Here is a 19,804-nt window from a genome sequence, read left to right as displayed (position 1 = left end):
TGTAAGTATACAATGTTATACAGCCCTGAAAAATTCTCAGATGGAACACTTAACGTTTCAACATAGATAGGTACTGTTTTTTTAATTTTAAGATCATTTTTGATCTACATGCAGTATAGGTAGTGACTAATCTAGGTGATCTAATAACAATATATCAACGTGGTGTGGGTTTGATCTTAATTTCATTGAAAACAATTTAAGTGTCTTTTTTTTTTTGCAGCCGTTTTAAAAATCAAATGTCTAGCAAAAGAACAGGACTTAGCACCGTATAGCCGAATAAATTATTTAACCCGAAACCCCACGTTACCAGAATTAATTTTTGATTTAAATGTTTTTTTTTTTTAATTCTAAACAATTCTGATAAACTTATTTAGGATAAATGTACATAAAATATGGGTTTACTAAATTATGTTGATAACAATGATTATTATGTAGGTTTTAAAAAAAAAATATTGAATCCTCAATACTGCAAATCGTCCTATTTGTATAATACTGGCAGTAACTAATAATAGTATATCATAACTGGCCATTAACGCGAGTCATAGGTAAAGATAAACTTACCATAGTTTTCTGATAGTCAAACGATTTAATTTTACTAATTATTTCAAATACATTTCAGACCTTGAATTGAAATAGGAATAGTAAGGAAAAGGCAATCGATTATGGAAAAAGAAGGTAAGTACTGAGGTTTTATAAATTATATTATTATTTATCAAGACCGGCGTAAGACAATATTTCAACCTAGACAAACTCCAATTTTGTCACCTTTGAGATATGCCGCCCTACGAAATATATGAACTAATCATAGATTAAATTTAGGCCATTCTCACATTGGGTTTTTTTTCATATTTTCTCGATAAGAAATACTTAATCACTGAGAATACTCGTGTGGAGGGCCATTGGAGGCGCAAGATTATCTTTACAACAATTCTTTTATAGATTTATAGAAATAATTATTTTAAGTTAAAAAAATTAAGACAAATTACATAAAATATTCTGTTAAATTGACATCAGGTTTAAAAAGATAAGACAAATACAATAACAATAGCACGAAAGATAAGAATAAATTATTATTATATATAAATGAATATTATTTAAATCGAAAAACGAACACAGTAAACTAATTAGTTGAAATAATTGTGTGTAAAAATTAGATAATTTTCCGTTTTTTCGACTTATCAATGAAATTTTACCTCTTTCTTTTTAGTTTTTCTAAGTGTTTTTATGGAGAACCCAGTTTGAAATTTACACATTTTATTGTTTAGCTTATTTCTGCCTTACTAATTCAATGTTTTTCTTTTATTATTAATATGTTAGCCATACTCCTGAAGGGACGACCAGGGATATGCGAAAATTACTTTTACTATTTTTGTTCCCTTTGTTATTGAAGCATATTAATGATTTCAATGGACACATTTTGTTGACCTGAATAAAAGAATAAAAACTTTGGCTTAATAAAACTTTTACTATTTATTGACTTAATTATACTGTAATTAATGTATAATTTATTAAAGATAGGCATATTGAATATTTGATTTTTTTATTTTAATAATTTTATATTCTTCTGACTTTAAAAATAAATTTCCATTGTTTTAGACATTTTTTACTGCTTATTGTTTTGATAAATTATTTTTAAAGAAAATGTTCGAAAAAATCCCCCTAAAAAGCATACATAACTTAAAAATGCCTCAAAAAGCAAAAAAGACCTAAATATGCAAAAATATGCAACATAAAATTACAGATTTGGTTTTGCCATAACTTAAAACAAATTTCTTTATGGTTGGCCTTTTTATACGGCTACGCAAAACAAATATGCAAATGCTAAAAGTCCTCTGCCCTACTTATGATAATAGTTTTACAAATTTTTAAAACACAGTTCATAGAAAAGAGGAAGTTTTTTCGGAAGGTATTTCAAATTTTGATTAAAAAATCATGATTTGTAGGGGGAACAGTCATAATAAAATTTGACCGCATTAAATAATTTATTCATTATGTGACCACTTGGATAAGAACAAAAAGACAATTCACTTCTTTATGCTGGCTTTATGTCATGATAGCTTAACAAACTCGGCAACCAATACCGACACAATTTGAAAAAGAGAACTATTAACTACTGTTAAGACGTGTATTTCTAATAATTTTACAATTTTGTAAGTATATGGTTAGATTTTGTTAAATATTGTCTACAACCATAAACAATGCATTACATTTTGCTATATTATTGGAATTCTTTGACGACACTTAATATGGTTTATTTAAGCAACACGGGCGACAAGCCCGTTAAACAAATAAATACCAAAAGGTGTAAAACTATTATTGTTTATCCATACACATACGTTATCTAGAAAAATACAGCACTACCTAAATGATTCCAAGTTACTGTTCAATCGCCGTGTTCCCAAATCGCGAATAATCTATAGCTACAACCCGTACTGTTTCTGTTTTTTTCCCCACAAAATTGTCTACCAGACTAAGATAGGGAGTTGCGCAGTGGAAGCGTGCTGGACCCATAACCTGTTATTTATTGAATTAATTAAAGTAACAAAACAATACACATGAGGCAAAAAGAAATGAAAAATACATAAGAGTATATTAAACTTAATGTACAAAATATTAACTAGTACACATGACACACAGAGAAAGAAGAACAAAATAGGTTATGTATAAGTAAACAGAAACATGATAAATAAAAGTGATAAGAGATTACAACAGATATTACTTTAAGAGCAGACATGGCTTTGTTATTTTTAGCAGCAAATTTCTCGGTAGCAACCATTGCGATTCTAGTCAGTTTTCAATATTTATTGATATGGACAATATTATCGCCAACAAAAACCTAACCGTGAAAAAAGGGCCAAGTTCCATAACCATAAAAATCAGCCTATCAAAGTAGTGATATTTACATTGCGGCCAAGTCTGCCTATTCTTTAGTCCATAACCTCACTTCACTCCTACTCTCACGAGCCACGCTATTTTTTTTTTATTGCTTAACATTTGGTCGGTTTCTAAATGAGGCATGAAACATCAGTACCGTTTGTATTCAAATACAGTGGTCAGTGGGCGATGGGAAAGAGAGAACTCAGTAGAAAAAAAAGTTCCAGCTCCCCTCTTAAAATAGTCAGCCCATCAAAGTAGTGTTATCTACATTGTGGCCAAGTCTTTTGTATGCCCCATTCAGAAACTGGCTAAGTGTTCAGCAATATAAATAAAAAAATATTGTGGCTCATGAAAGTAGGAGTGAAGTGAGTTTGTGAACTAAAGAAAAGGCAGACTTGTACGCAATGTAGATATTACTACTTTGATAGACTGATTTTTTTTTTTGGGGTATGGAACTTGGCCCTTTTTTCACGGTTAGGTTTTTTTGGGGATATTAATATTATATTATACGCAATAAAAATTGGCTCACAGCGATACTACTGCGTTTATAAAAATAAAAAAATGTATACATATTTTCCGAATCGCATTATAGTAATTATCAGTGTTCTATAAAAAAAACAATTGTTAGGGAAACGGTTCATTTTACTCGTTCGTGTTGTGTGTAAGACAAGATTGCAAGACGTGAAGACGAAATCAATTAATTATTTGTTGATTACTCTCATTCTCTAATTACTATACCAATACAACACATGTATGCTGTAAATACAATCTTGGTGAGTTGGTATCAAGAGCCTTCTAGTGGCTTTATTAATTAGTTAAACTAATTAATACCTTCTCAATGAAATAAAAACTCTGTTCTTATGTGTTGAAGTTAAATAAAGTGTTTATATTTAAAAAGTTTCAAATGTTGCTTTATATTTATCACTGTACAATATTTAATGAAGATGCATCCCTGGCTCTCTTCAACTTGATATAAATATCTTTTAGCTCCGGAAGATTTATAGTGGCATACAACAACAATTTAAAGTTGGTCTGGTTTATTCTTCCTATATTGTTATCTACAACTAACATTTTGAAATATACTAGATTAAAATTAATAAAATATTAAAATAGTTATATTCACCTTAGACTAATTCCTTATAGGTAACCAATAATTTCTAAAAACCTGTGAATTCCGCGTTACCAATATACTCCATCCCCTCTATGATCTGACCCTACTGAGCACTGTCCTCTTATTATTTTTTGTTTTTTACATTATTTTAGAAGAATCTAACATTTCAAAATGTTAAGTAATATTTGTAAAAGGATGTTACATTATGTATTGTAGATATATACATTTTTGTTGGCATAATTATTTTGTAAAACTAATTGAACTACCAAACATTTTTGTGAAAGAAAACCAAATCAAAAAACATACATTTACTTAACCCCAACTCTATTTTATCTACTAATAAATAAATTATACAGTTTTGTAAAAATATTTCCGTTGTATCTATATCGGCTAAAATTTTTTAACAGAACGTCAACGTGTTTTTTTTTTATTACATCTGAAGTTTTAAACAAAATACAGAATTTCCCAATTTTCTCTTGTATGAAATAAAAAATGCACATTAATAAAATTATAGAAGTTGAACTATGATAATATGGTATAGATTCGGCTGAAAAATATCAGTTTTCAACATTTTTAATGGGAATGGGTTGTAGATAGAATTATACTACACAAGAATCGTATGTATTGTAAGTCACTCAGAATAAGTGCAAAACTCACCTTACCCGATTGGCCTACTGTCAAGAAGGAGGAGGGCTTAGCACTTGCTATTATTGAGTATTAATGTGAGATACTACTTTGTTTTAATGCACTTGGAAACCTTCATAGGAATAACGTTGTACCCCGGCTTATAAAATGTAAAATTATGTCTACGCAAAATACAAAAAAAAGTATGTAAGATACAATAAATTATTATTTTTAAATCCAGCGACTCTCTCTATAACACTAAAGATGGAAACATCCGCATTTCAGCCCAATCTTTATAGTTTGTGTAGTAATCAAATGGTAAATAAAATACTGAATACATAAAATCATAGTTACAGATTAACCCTCGATGTTCTTTTAACCAGCCAGATATGTTTTCGCGGTGTGTACCGAATATGTTATGGGCCAAACGTCCAATAGGAATGGATCCGTTTTTCTTGTTGTCCGAAATATCCCATATTGCATCTATCACCTGAAATATTTTTAAGGCTTTCGTTAAATTTGAATTAATAAAATTCTATGAAATTGAGTTTTAACCATCATAACTTATCGACCATAAATAAACTAAGTATAACATGTACTTTAGAGGATTGGATATCGATTAAATCTAAAAAAAAATCTAGATAAAAAATAAATTTGTTTTAATCGAAATTTTAAGTCAGTATTGTAAATGTTTTTGATTCTAAAACAAGGTAAAATAACAAGAAATCTTACGAAAATATTGTTTTCACAAAATAAGTGTTTTCCCATTATGAATGAGCTAATGTTGTTGTTAAAGCAAATCGTAAATAACTGTAACTTAAAAATTAAAAGTATAAACTTAATACTATATCGATGGCAAACATTTCCTAATGCTACTTTTTTTTTATGTTCAATATAGTGGTGTACCCATTAAACATTTATCAAAAGCCGTGCTGGCTTTTGGTTTGGACTGTGCTATCCAAACCAAAAGTATTAGAAAACTGAGAAGTAATCAACGTTTTTAAGCTAAATGTTTATTAATTATTGAGTTATTTATTTATTTAAACTATTAAACACAAATAGTTACACTATTTGAAAATATTAGTAATATAAATGTTTAATCATTCATGTTTATTGATAAATTAAAAAAATAATTTACCAATCAATTGTAGCAAATTTTTTTTTAAATGTCAAATACTTTGAAAACAACCGAAAGTTAACTACAATTTTAAACAATGTTAAACAGCTTTAATTTTTGCTTAAAATGAAAAACGTGTGCCCTATTCAACAAAGTCCCTAATAAATTTATCAGATAAAATTTCATATAATTTTTTTTTGTAATTTTAATTTGGTTCACTTTTACTGTGTGACACATACATTTCATAATTCTTAACTCATGAATTTGGACTTTGTTGAATAAGGCTCACGCTTTTCTTTTTAGTAAGAAATTAAAGATGTTTAACATTATTCAAAATTGTAGTTAATTTTCGGTTGTTTTCAAAGTAATTGACATTTTTAAAAAAATGTGCTAAAATTAATTGTTAAATTGTTTTTGTTGTAAACTTATTTTTTACTTTTTGGTTCACTTTTTACTATTTTTTTTTTTAGAAAACCATGTTTTTAAAAAAGTTGTTTTTTTATTAATTTATTTTATTTTTTACTTTTTAGTCTTGGTAAAGGTACTTAATAATTGTGAATAGATTACTAAATTAATTTTGAAAGATTTGAAAACACATGGAATTTTAATGAAATGATCCCCATTTTCGACCCAATGGCATTTGGGACCTGGATGTCCGGGTCCTAATATGATGCCGGAACATTGTATTTTCATCCAAAATGGGTGTCTGGGTTAAATTCCAGCCTTCTACGATATTGGGAAGTAGGTTAATTTAATTTTGTAAGATTTGAGAAAAACGTGAAATTTTAGTAAAATGACCCCCAACATAGTCATGGGTGATCTGGATGTCCGAGTCCCAATATTGTTACAGGATATTGTATTGTCGTTGAGATGAGTGTCTGTGCCCAGTTTCAGCCCTCTACGACACTGGGAAGGGGGTTCAATTAATTTTGTAAGATTTGAAAAACACCCGTACGTGTTAGCGATTTAAAGAAAATCATGTAATTATTCTTACCAGATCAGTTTCCTCTTCAACGTCATTGTCAAATAGAGCTTCGATCAGATCTAATTCGTTTTGTGTTGTCTGACAATCAGTAATAGTTACCTAAACATACAGTTGACAGTTAATAAGTCAATTAATAGTAATAATTGTGTTGAATCATTTAAAATAAGAGTTTTGGTAGCATCGATACTCTATCGTTCCTACGGCAAGCCGTTTAATAGTTTCATTGCGATAGCTGAGCAGGTATTTCAAATTGTTTTTTTTATTTCAATGAACAAAAAGGAATGAACTTGATTTTTTATTACTTACTTTCAGTCTAACCTCATAATTTGTCTGTTATTAAAATTTCAACCTAAATTTTACGACATATTCAGTGTGTTTGAATAATAATTGTCAAAAATGTATTTCAAAAAGAGTTTTCTTCTTTTTTTTTGTTTGTTAACTAGAATATTTCTGTCATAAGGGAATTATCGTTCATAATCTATTAAAGTATATAAAAAAAAATATACTTTGAAAATCTCCATATTTTTCTTAAAGAATATTACAAGTTGACATAGGATAATTGGGACGGAGAGTTTTCAGATCTTCAAGATTTAGTATAATTGAGAGTGATTAAATAATTATTGTGTAATCATTTTATTTAGTTTTCTTCAAAAAAAGAAATTACTGCCCCGGATTCTTTTTGAGTCGAGTTGAGTTGAGAATATTTAGATGAGCATTTAAACTAGAAGGTTAGAAAATTCATAAATACAAAACACAAAACAATTAGATATTTCGCCTTCATTTTTCTCTACTAGTTCAACAATTTAAATTGCGCCTTTCTATTTAAAATCACAACAAAACTGTTTACCTGTTCAGACTTCTCTTCATCAGATCCGTCTGATTTTACTGTCTGACAATTATTAATAAGTATAATAAAAAGCATAACAATTAGATATTTTGCCTTCATTTTTCTTTACAAGTTGAAAAATTTAAACTGTGCCTTTTGTAACAAAATAATAAATGTACCATTTTCATACTATGCAGTGGCTAGTGTGCAGAATACTCAAACGAACTGTGGTTTACACATATGGTAATAATGTTTTTTTTTTTTTGTTAGCTGTAATAACAAATAGTATGTATTCAAGAATATGTTCAAAAGTATGATTCAAACAAGATTTTTTTGGCAACACAAACTGTTTGCTCAAAACAAATAATACAGTATAGTATGACGCATGTATAATATAGAGTACCTATGGCGTTTCGTTGATTTTTTTAGAAAACCGACCGCAAATTTCTTAAAGAACTAACTGCTGGTTTTGGGCAAACATAGCTTGAAAATCCTAAGTATCCATTAAGTCACAAACCATTCAAAACTTTTTTCTTGAGTTTTTGGAAAATTTACACTGATTTTAGAATTCTGAAGTTTACTTATATTATATACTTGGACATATATTGTAAGCAAACTAGAATTCTTTGAATATTTCCTTAAAATATAACCATAATAAGCTGTTCGTTCGTGATAAACCTTGAATAACATACATAATACATAATATAATATAGGGTGATTTTTTTTATCACGAGTCACTCAATATCTCATAGGGCTAAATAAGAAATTACATTTTTTTTTTCATATTGTTTTTATACAATGTAATCTCAATTTTCCACAATTTTCCACAATTTTCATTTGTTTTTACCCCTTCCTAACTTAGTTTTATTAATATCAACTTTTGAAACTTAAATGGTAACGCATATATTTCTTAAATTAAGAATAATGCATTATAAATTATGACTGGTCGACAACCAGTTTGGGATAACTATTTTTAATGTTATAAGAATTTTAAAGTTAGGATTGGAGGGAAAGTGCGGTGGGGAAATGCGCGCAGATAAAACTGATTTCGTAGTCATCATAGTGTTGGTAGCAATTGTAATTTATAGAAAAATGTAATTTAAACTTCCAATCCACTTATCAAAAAGAATATTATAAATCAAATCTAAGAGTAACCATAGTAATATTATATTCTTCACTATATGTCCCTATAGTCTATATTATTCATTTTGTGCGATATTCTTGTGAAAGATTCAGCAATATTATTGTCTTTATTTCAATTATTACTTTATAGACGTCGAAATATCTCTACAGAAATGGCTCAAACCGGAAGTGTTGCCAGTAAATTACAAACCTTCCCAGAAGAAAACATTGGTAAGTGCACATATTGAACGTTTATTTTTTAAAGGGCGTGTACCAGTTACTAAAAGTTTTTAAAAAAAATGTATGTAATAGATATGTTTGCTGCTACTAGCGTGTTACAACAACAAGCGGCAGAAATAAGAAATTTAAAATTAAATTGGGCGTCTTATTTGAAGTATAATGTCTTAAAAATAATTATTTTCGCCATTGTATCGGCCATAATAAAATAATATTTGTTTTTAATAGGTCACAAATTATATCGCAAGAAGTGTTCAATTTTATTAGTACCTACGACGCTAGTAGAAATAGAGGCCAAATTTTAAATAATAACCGTGCACAAGCAGCTGAAGCGTTCTTTGGTTTGTTAGAACATATATCTAAAGAATCGACTATACAATATGTGCTCGTTTTGATTGATGATTTACTTACAGTAATTCTATTATAAATGCCATAAGTCATTACGCTTATCTCTTATTACAATTTGCCTAAGTATTAGTTGAAGGGGCACTTTATTGAATGTAAACTTCATATTTTAAAGTACGTCAATGATACTTATTTTCACTTAAAACATATAGACATAATCTTATTTAATATTTTATTTCAATATATGCGCTAGTAATTTTAACTTCATAGTTATATAGTTAAAATAAATAAAATGTTGCAAACAAGTAGTTTAATGGTAGATAATTAAAACCGCTCTGAGCATAAGCAACGGCAATACCATTTGTTATAGAAATACTATATTTTATCATGTTTTTAGGAAGACAATTCAGGAGCAGAAATATTTTACGAATATGCTCTGCGGAGAAATGAACCGGTGTGTAAGAACTTTTTGAACTTGTTGAATGCTGCTGATGGTTTTATTAACAATATGTCAGCACGTATATTAGCTAAAGTTGCTTGCTACTCGACGGATTACATTAGTAAAACTGATCTCCAGTTTTATTTGAACTGGATTAAGGAGCAGCTGTTGTCGACTGTAAGCATATTGTAAAATTTGTTTTTGTTTTTTCATAAAAATTATTTCAAAATAAAATACTTTAACTATCCGTGGGGTGTTTTAGAATAATGAGTACATGCAATCGGTTGCGCGTTGTTTACAAATGTTGTTACGCCGTGATGAATACAGAACTGAGTTTATTTCAGTTGATGGCATGCCGGCTGTGATAAGTGTATTGTCTGGACGGGTTAACTTCCAGATACAATATCAATTGATCTTCTGTGTTTGGGTCATGACGTTCAATCCTCGTTTGGCTGGACAAATAAACGAGTAAAATAACTACTAAAAGGGAAATTTTCATAGATATATGTTGGGGCACAGGGAAAAAACGGTAGTTGTCATATTATGAACATTTTTTTTTTCAAATAGTTTTTTTCAATTTATGCCAATAACTTTTTTCAATTTATGTCAATAGATTGTTTAAATAAATACATTTATTATTAGAGTAGCATTTAATGTAATTTTTTTTGTTCTTATGTAAGAGGTAGAGGATTTCACAAACTTTGTTTTTGCTATACTCTAAAATTTTCATAATGGGACAACTACCGTTTTTCCCCTGTGCCCTTCATATATAATTCATATAATTTTACATTAACTAATAATAAATGTCAATCCAAAACACATTAAAATAAGCATTTTTCAACGAGTTTAAATTTTGTTTATGTAACAAAAAGTCAAAACTTTTTTAAACAAACAAAAATCTTTAAAAATTAAGTTATCTGTCAAAAATTACTATTGTAAAAATTTAACATATGTGCATATCTTATCCCATACTAGATGAATTAAACAAAAATGTTACTTATGGTTTTCATAATGTAAATAATTTTCAGATTTAATGTTATTCCGATATTGGCAGACATTTTAGGAGATTCTGCCAAAGAGAAGGTCACCAGAATTATTCTTGCGGTTTTCAGAGTAATATTTAACATATGAACCACATAGTCTCTTTTATAACGATCATTGTTGTTTAGAACCTACTAGAAAAGCCGGAGGACAGCTCTACTTCCAAAGAACATTGTAGCGTTATGGTCCAATGTGAAGTATTAAAACAACTGAGTATTCTTGAACAGAGAAATTTTAATGACGAGGACATAGTTGAGGACATTCAGTTCTTGAACGAGCGACTCCAAGCCTCGGTAAAAGATTTGAGGTAAAATCAAACTAAAAAATAATTTTACTACAGCTGTTGTAGGTAGTGATATCATAATCTCTATATTTTTTTTTTTAAATTAACTAGCTCATTTGATGAATATGCCACTGAAGTAAAATCTGGCCGTTTAAAATGGAGTCCCGTTCATAGATCTACACAGTTCTGGCGTGAAAATGCATCGCGTCTCAATGAACGGAATTATGAACTGTTGCGCAATTTAGTAAATTTGTTAGAAACGAGCCGAGATCCATTGGTTTTAAGTGTAGCTAGCTTTGACATTGGCGAGTATGTCCGTCATTATCCTCGTGGAAAACAGTAAGAATTATAAAAACAATCGTCTCGATATTCTGATTTGTATTTTAATTTTAATAAAGTGTAGTTGAACAACTCGGAGGAAAACAACTCGTGATGCAGCTGTTGTCTCATGAGGATGCCGATGTGCGTTTCGAAGCTTTATTGGCTGTTCAAAAGCTTATGGTTCATAATTGGTATGTTATTAGATTATTAATTTGTTATACACAACATGTGTTTAATCACAAGCTGTCATAGAAAAAAAAAACACAAATATTTCATTACTATTATTTCTAGGGAATACCTTGGACGTCAGTTAGAAAAAGAACAAAGTACCGGAAAGACTTAAAAATCTAACATGTTCTTTAATGCCGTGTGTTCATATAAACTTGACTTGAAGTCTCAGTTCGTCCCTGTATTATTTGTTAGTAGTTATGTAGTTATACAAATACAAAATACATTAACCATACATAGTTGAATTAAAATAGACAATTGGCCAAATATTTAAATATCAAATACAAAATAGCCTAAGTAGGTATCTTAAAATGTTTTTCACTATTCTTTTTTAAACTAAATTATGAGTTTGGCACAGTTTACTCATAATTCAAAAGTATTACAGATTTTAGAAATTTAGGTCTAGTGTAAATTGTATTGTATAAAATGCTCTATATTAGTATTAGGCCAAATTAATTTGATCTTTATTAATATATAAAAGCTACATTAGTATTGAACATGGCCGCTAATATTTTTAACTCAATCGCTTCAATCTTCGTATTTCTTTTAAATCTGTAAATTACTTAATCCTTCACGGCACTAACTCCGAAAATGTCGAAAAAATCATCATTTTAAAATACGGCCTAACTGAGGTGTACAAAAATACGTTTCTAAAAACAATTAATTTCAATGTAATGTGTTTGAGAATCATTTAGCCTTATCAAATATGTACTCAGGGTGCTTGATTTAATGCAAGACACTCATCATTTTACTACAGTTGTAGATTTAGTGCTTATGGGTAACATATCCTAATCTTAAAGATCGAACAATTTTGGGAAAATTTTTTTAAATATTGTCTACAACTATAAAAGAAAACCGTGTTTTATAAAAAGTATTCTTTCCATTCTCCGACGATACTAACACGGATTGGTTTACTTTGGTACACTTTAAACGGAGTGCCATTTTCGGTATACCTACAATATATACAGTGAGACGCAGACACTTGAACAGAAGTAATTGTCAATTAAAATAAAATTAAGGAAATTGCATTAATTGTTAATTCAAGAGGTACATATGAATAGCTATTCCCGCAAGTACGGGATTGACTGGTCGTAAATATTTAATAAGTAAAATTTGGTTTATGATTTTAAACTGTACAAGTAAATATACGTTTCAGGAGTAGCAAATGTGTACATATTTTGTTTTGTTTTGAGTGATTCAAGCTTGTATTTTCGTGTACATGATTAAGGATTGCTACAAAAGTTAATAAAAATATCAACTTACAAAGTATTGGAGATATAACATCTGTAAGCATGTTTTAAGTATTTGTTTATAATAGAATTTTTTAAATTTTTTATAAATTATGATTATAGTTACAAATGTTCTTATATAGAAACAAAATTCCAATTGTACAAATATGAAACGTGTGCTCTGAATTTACATGAGCGTTTTATTGCAAATAACATTGTCTTGCACCAGTCTTTAATAAAACTGTTTCTACGTAGTCTAAATTACAATTATTGCTAAGTAATGTATATTGTACGTGATTATTTTTGCATTAGTCATAAGTCTAATTATAATTTAAAAAATAAACTTCCTTGGCAAACGATGCCTTTATGTTATCTGCTCATTGTTAAAGTGGTTTGCTTAAATTTACTTGAATCAACAATATTGTTAAAAAATGTTCAGAACCCCAGTTAGTGTTTGATGAAAATAATGATATTTTATGTAAATTTTAAAGAAAAAAAACACTTATTCACATATGACGGCTCGTCTATGATAGCCGTTCAAACCAGCTCTAAAGTGTTGTATTATTATTATTATTGCTTTTAATCAAGTTGTAGGTAATGATCAAAAAGGTTTAGAAAAACCCGATTTAAGTTTTTACAGTTTTTCAAACAGTATGTTTGTTTATGCAATCAATGAATTGCATATGGTGTTATGGAGGTGTTTATGTATACACCTTTGTTTGAATTTTTCGAGATAATTCAATTATAACAAAGTTATTTTATACTATATGTGGTGAGAACTGAATAGCGGTAAAATGCGTTAATTTTTTTGCAACGAAATGAATTTCCTTTGTAAACTATGCATATATGTCACCTGATCTTAAGCGATTACTTTTAGCTTTGTTGTGGAGCTGAGAATGTATTGTTTTTTTACAATGATGTGTTTTTATTTTTGTGTCTGAACTCACGATATCTCGTAAACCGCTGAACCGATTTCTTCGTGTAGCAACTATTGATCAGAAGTCATACCTGGAAGGTACTTTATTAGGCTAAAATTATAAAAAGTCATCCCTTCCCCACCAAAATCGAGAAAAACACCCAAAGAATTCACAATTTATTCAACTTAAAATCACGATGCTCTATAACTTTTTTAAAAATAGTCCAAAAAAATTCCAAATTTATATGAATTGTTCTTCAAACCTAGTACTATCCATAAACATTAACAAACCAAAAAAACATTATAAACCATTCCCCCTAGAAGGGGTATAATTTTTTTCTTTATTTCACTTTTTCAAGCAAAGTTTTAGAGATTTAGATCTGAAAATTATACCGAAGTTAGATCTAAAATAGAACTATAACATATACAATTTTCTCAAAAATCTGTAGTCAAATTTTAGACTGTTAATTTTGCTTTAATATTAAATTTTAAGTACATTATTGCTAGTCCCACGATATCTTCTAACCCCTATAACTGGTTTGAATATACTATCCATAGATTCGCATGGAAGCGTTTATTTAAAAGTGATTTTATCACTATCAGTTATAATAAAATCTGTGGACCTGTGACCTCTCCGTCCCCACTATGCTCCGTCCCCACTGTACTGGCTTTTTTTGTTTAAATTTACTCAAGAATCAATAATATTAATGAAAAATGTATTGTTTATCAAGCTTTAAGTGGTTTACATATACTTAGTAATTAGTATCATTATTTTCGTTAATGTTTGTATATCGTTTCCTTGAATAAACAATCCGATTGCAAACTCTTTTGCAATATCTTAAAAGTTTCTTTCTGGAAGTTATCTAATTAAGTTGCATTTTTTCCAATGCATGATTATCCAAGTTGTATAATCAAGTTGTCCATGGAACGGGAATCATTCGTCAAGTAATTTAAATCCAATTTGCTTATAATTACGAATGTCGAGTAAGAGTGCTCACAGGGAGGGGCAGGGGATGGCAACTCCCCCTTCTCTATAAGTTAAAAAAAGTATATCCGATATTACAATTTTGTATAATTTATTACCAAATCATAGGAGGTCCTCACTGAATTTTCACGTGCGGACTTGCTTTTCAACAGCACTGTATTCTATTTAAGTCCATTGGTGATCTAGTAAATATTAGATCACGATAGGAAGTTTCAATGTTAATCAACAACTCGGATAGATCATATTCTTTAGTTTCGTCAACAAAATATAAAAAGAAAAAAAAATATCCACGTTGATCACATCATTGACCTGGTTTTGGGGAAATATGCCATAGTCACTATCATATTTTTAGCCCAGTTGTGAAAGGAATTCGATCTAGTAAACTCTACCAAGTCGTCGGGCTTGTTGATTAAAAAGAATTTACTCAAATGGACTTGTATAATCGCGTGTACATCTCATCTTGATATTTTTTCAAACATTTGTTAAATGCGTAAACGTACTACTTGTGTAAGCAAAAAAATTGTTTGGTAAAAGCATATTATGTTGCCTTAAACTCAGTTTGTAGTGTACGAATTTTAAAATCTTATTTATACTAATACAATATCATATTCACTCAAGTCTCTAATATTACGTACACTATGCATTTATTATTCCTAATTTTATTTTATACACTACTACTACTAATTAATGGTCCACGATTTTTGTAACCAAATATTTTTATTTTTGGAAATATTGGAGGTATTTGGACTTATGTTCCCATAATTATTTAGTTTACATAGCTGCCTATAAATCGACTGCCCCAACGAAAAGGGTCGTATCTCGTTTTTTGCAACTTTTCAGGATGAACCAGACAAACATTCAAATTTAAATTCTTATTCTGTTTTTAACATATCAGTTTGAAAACAGAATAAGAATTTAAATTTGAATCTTTGTTTGGTTCATCCTGAAAAGTTGCAAAATACGAGATACGACCTTTTTCGTTGGGGCGGTCGAAATGTATTATGGTTAGGATAGTTTTCAAGGAAATCCTAAATCTTATTGCCCCGAACAAGAACTACTTTGAATCTGATTTTCAGATCTCCAGTCCTAAAACTTCAAAATTAAGAGAAAGTTTCATCCCTTAAAGGGGGAAAAGGGTTTATGATAATGTTTGTAGTTTTTCAACGTTTTTATATGTAATTTGGAACTAATAAGATTGTTTTCTAAAATATATTTACAATCTGTAATATTAGGTAGAATGAGTAAATTTGAAGAAAATTATACAATGACAGGACGACATGATAGAAGGGGTTGTCCAGTAACACTACTTCAAGCTAATAAGTTATAGTAATTTTAAGTTGAAAAATGTTTTTGTGTTTAATGTCATCAATCCATTTGTTTTTCATATTAGCTTATTGCTTAGTTTAGAAGTAAAATATTCAGTTATATTTTGTTCGTTTTATTTTTTTATGATACATAGCCATAGTCTACATATGCCACAGCTGTTTGTGTTGAAAACAAATGTTTTTTAAAACATATATTGTTATGATGTTTGTGTAGGTACCTATACAAATGTTTGACCTATTTTCTTGCGTGGCCGTAGAACTCTGATGTTCCAATAATTATAGAGAATAACTATTTTGTACATTAAGGTATAATATTATTTTGTTAAATTGTCATAATGTAAACATTTATAATTATTACATAATATTACATTTAATTTGATTGTGTGGAAAATGTAATAATATGTAATACCTTTTTTAGAAAAATAACATTGAGCCAAGCCACCCTATACCTAAAACTTTTAATTAATTCTTTAGTATTGGTATCTGAACTGTCTTAAATAGATTTTAGTAGTTTTTGAATATTTTACAAGATTTACGTAAGTGAAAAAACATTTTTTAAAATTTGAATAATGGTTTTTGGTACAAAATTTTTATTCGCTATAATATTCGTTACAATATGGTACTATCATGCAAGCAAAGTGAAACGATCAGAAACACAAATAATGAAACAACATATGGCCAAATAAACAACTCGTTTTTCTTAAAAAAAAAAAAAAAACAATAAAACTTATATTTGTAAAGTACAACAGTTAACGCAAAAACATAAAAGCCTGTGATGCCAACAGTTGTTTGTCCTTTGTCTACATTATCAAACGATACAAAACGTTTCGGTGGTTTTTGTACAATACAGACATTTTAACTAGAATTAAAATATTAGTTGAATACATGTAAAATCTGAATACAAATTTTAGGGTCGCTAATTATGTATAGATAGCTGATTAGAATTACTTTAAAAACACTTTGATGCGCATCTATGAATATATAAAAAATCACTGTCAATAATGTGCTTGTAATTGTATTTCTAGTATTGGATTGGATACGATTCGGGTTGTTCGTCTGTCTATAATAATTTGTTTACTTTTATTACCCATACAATACATTATATATATTGTGAATTACAGCATAATGAAAATATTTTAAAATACCATGTTGACTAGTTTTCTCAAAAATAAAGTTTGACTACAGATTTTTAAGAAATTTATATGTTTTATAAGCCCATTTTAGATCTATCTATAGTTTAATTTTCAGACCTTAAACCCTAAACCCTCTCCTAAAAAAACGAAATCATAAAACTTTTCCACCCCTTCTAGAGGAAAGAGTTTATGATGTTTTTTATTATTATAATTATTATAACGTTTCTGTGAACTCACAATCTTGTTTGTCGTTCCGGATGGAATCTTGCAACTCAAATTTCGAGCACTTCCCGATTAGCTTTCCTGCTGAAACTTTCAGGGTAGCTCACAATTCGATGACAATGCATTATTAATTTACAAGAGGGGGAAAATTCCACCCCTAAGGGGGTTAAAATGGGGTCGATTTCTTGTCCGTCGTTCCGGGTGGAATCTTGCAATTCAAATAGACTTATTTCTCACCCACCAACAAAAAATTATGCGTGGTGCGCCTGGGCGTGAACCGTGCTCAGATATGATCGGTACCAGGTTCAAACCCATTCCCATCATTACATTTTTTGCATTTTCTTACAACTTTTATGATAATTTATAATAAAGTAATTACAACTTCCGATATCTAACTTGTAACCTCCCATTTCCAGCTATTACCTTTGCAGGCCTTATTAGTAAAATAAAAAAAAAATTTATATTATTATAAACATTTTAACTCACATTTTGGTCTACTACAAAAGCTCCACGTCAAGAGTGGTAGTGAACATAATTATTTAGTTTTTGACAATTTATTGAAAATAATAATTAATTGTCGGTAAAAAAAAAATAAGAGTAATTGAAGAATGCGTGATGTATGTATTTTTTAGGTATTCAGTAATTTGTTAATAATTAGAAAATGTAAGCTCTCAAACAAGTCAAAGGCCATCCTTAAATTACAGGCACTTTTATAATATCATATAACGAATAATTATTATAATTATTTTAATTTCGTTATATGATAAAAGTCGTCCTCTCTCTCTTTTCTCTCTTACGTTTAACGTCCGTTATTTCCACCGATCAGGGCTTAGACGGTTTAGATTTGGAATTTTCGGGCTTATAGCTGCCTACCTAACGCTACCAAACAAGTGCACCCCAGAGAGAGGTGCAGGTGGCCATTTCTTCCATGTTTATGGGTAACATAACCTAAGACTTCACGATCGAAGTATGTAGATATAACATTTTTACTCGGTTGTTAAGACTACAAATGACAATTGGCAAACACATAGCTGAAAATTTAAGAGCCCCTGTTAGAATGTTAGAATGTTGGCTGCTTTTAATAATTTACCCATTAAATCGCCACTTGGATAACAAAAAAAAGCAAAGCCTCTTTTTGTGCTGATTTTATGACCTAGTCGCTAACAAATTGACAATACCTAGTTTGAAAAGATAATTTTGTTAAGATGTGTATTTTAGTGATGTGTTCTATTTTTTTTAATGTGGTTTACAACTATAAAACAACGTATTGCATTAAAATATTATTTAAATTCTTGACGATACTAACACGGGTTGTGTAAATAAATACTATAATGTGTAGAACTATTATTGTTTTTCATTGTTCAACACATACGTTGTATAAAACACACAAGCACTACATAAATGATTCCAAGATATTTTATAATCGCCGTGTTCTAAAATCGTTTTTAATCCAAAGCTTACATACCATAATTCTGTTTTTAATATTTTTTTACACAAAATTACCTATAAAATGTATCATTTTACATATTTACTAATACTAATCGTTTTGTGTTTGGCCGTACCGATTTGTCTATCTGCACTATCCGAGGATATCGATTTAATCTCTGAACACTCTTACACTGAGGCGGAGGAAGTTACTAGCTACCATCTACCAGCAACTATATCATACTTTCTTCAGGATGGTAAAGCTTTAAAATGCAAATGTTTGCTTCACGGACTGACCCATATGCGATTGGTCTTGTTGACGTTTCCAATCCCATCGGTTCGGCCGAATATACTTTTGGGCATAGTTACATGGATGAACGGCAGGGAAACTATAAATATGTTGCACAATTTACCAGGTGTAAAAATTGGTTCATTGTGGCCGTTACACTTGTACACAGGTTTGTTGAGATATTACTATATAAAAAAATTAATTAAGGAGGACCCGCATCTCATAGTATACGGCCTAGGGAACAGAATTTCAGCAATACATAATTATGTTACTGAAAAACTACAGGCCGACTGGGTCGCTACCGGTTGTCCCTACTATGAATTGAACGATTGGTACCACCTATGGCTTGAACAAAATCCTAATCCCGACTTCTCTAAAATAAAAGGCATGGTTAGAAAGAATAACCATGAGATACGAAGTTTTTTTAAGGAAATAAAGAAATCAAACAACCAGAACCAGATGACCGAGACATTTAACGATTCGTTGAAAATGAAAAATCTTTTCATGAACGAATTTAGCAAAAATCACGAGATCAGCGATAAATTGATGACTTCGTACGACATAGAAGTAGATTTGACTGTCGTCAACCACGTATTTAAAAGGATCTGGCAACGTGCGGCCAGAGTTAATTGGAACAAGACTAACCTTGAAAACATAAAATTGTACTACACAACGCATTTTGATTTTTTAAAAATCATATTTTTCCGTCTGACGTGGAAACACT

The 19,804-nt window shown here is 29.5% G+C and overlaps 2 protein-coding genes across 2 annotated transcripts; one reads left to right on the top strand and one right to left on the bottom strand.

Annotated features, from left to right (window-relative positions):
• Nucleotides 1–476: 476 nt before the first annotated feature.
• LOC126835082 (V-type proton ATPase subunit H-like) lies at nucleotides 477–11,716 on the top strand. Its single transcript, XM_050567383.1, has 12 exons — nucleotides 477–545; nucleotides 620–675; nucleotides 8,814–8,893; nucleotides 8,975–9,056; nucleotides 9,128–9,311; nucleotides 9,642–9,860; nucleotides 9,946–10,151; nucleotides 10,712–10,796; nucleotides 10,853–11,031; nucleotides 11,119–11,346; nucleotides 11,406–11,519; nucleotides 11,620–11,716. Exons 3-12 carry the CDS (start codon nucleotides 8,836–8,838, stop codon nucleotides 11,669–11,671), a joined length of 1,407 nt encoding a protein of 468 aa, XP_050423340.1. The 5' UTR covers nucleotides 477–545; nucleotides 620–675; nucleotides 8,814–8,835; the 3' UTR covers nucleotides 11,672–11,716.
• Nucleotides 3,781–7,724, bottom strand: LOC126835083 (uncharacterized). Its single transcript, XM_050567385.1, has 4 exons — nucleotides 7,562–7,724; nucleotides 6,724–6,813; nucleotides 4,967–5,102; nucleotides 3,781–3,941 (listed from the first exon to the last, which is right to left on the bottom strand). Exons 1-4 carry the CDS (start codon nucleotides 7,658–7,660, stop codon nucleotides 3,799–3,801), a joined length of 468 nt encoding a protein of 155 aa, XP_050423342.1. The 5' UTR covers nucleotides 7,661–7,724; the 3' UTR covers nucleotides 3,781–3,798.
• Nucleotides 11,717–19,804: the final 8,088 nt, after the last annotated feature.

This window comes from Adelges cooleyi, unplaced genomic scaffold, assembly GCF_023614345.1.
Source record: "Adelges cooleyi isolate 19-005CV unplaced genomic scaffold, UGA_ACOO_1.1 ACOO_flye_CR_arks_rails_tigmint_CR_PRNA_211, whole genome shotgun sequence".
NCBI classification, from domain to species: domain Eukaryota; kingdom Metazoa; phylum Arthropoda; class Insecta; order Hemiptera; family Adelgidae; genus Adelges; species Adelges cooleyi.
Note: the sequence above shows the minus strand (reverse complement) of the source record. Positions and strands in the feature narration are given on the sequence as shown.

Coding starts and splice junctions, on each gene's coding strand:
- LOC126835083 (XM_050567385.1), bottom strand. CDS start 7,660: ATGAAGGCAAAATATCTAATTGTTATGCTTTTTATTATACTTATTAAT. Junction 6,814..7,561: donor ATGAAGAGAAGTCTGAACAG/GTAAACAGTTTT, acceptor CTGTATGTTTAG/GTAACTATTACTGATTGTCA. Junction 3,942..4,966: donor AGAACATCGAGGGTTAATCT/GTAACTATGATT, acceptor TCAAAATGTTAG/TTGTAGATAACAATATAGGA.
- LOC126835082 (XM_050567383.1), top strand. CDS start 8,836: ATGGCTCAAACCGGAAGTGTTGCCAGTAAATTACAAACCTTCCCAGAA. Junction 9,861..9,945: donor AGGAGCAGCTGTTGTCGACT/GTAAGCATATTG, acceptor GGGGTGTTTTAG/AATAATGAGTACATGCAATC. Junction 11,347..11,405: donor CATTATCCTCGTGGAAAACA/GTAAGAATTATA, acceptor ATTTTAATAAAG/TGTAGTTGAACAACTCGGAG.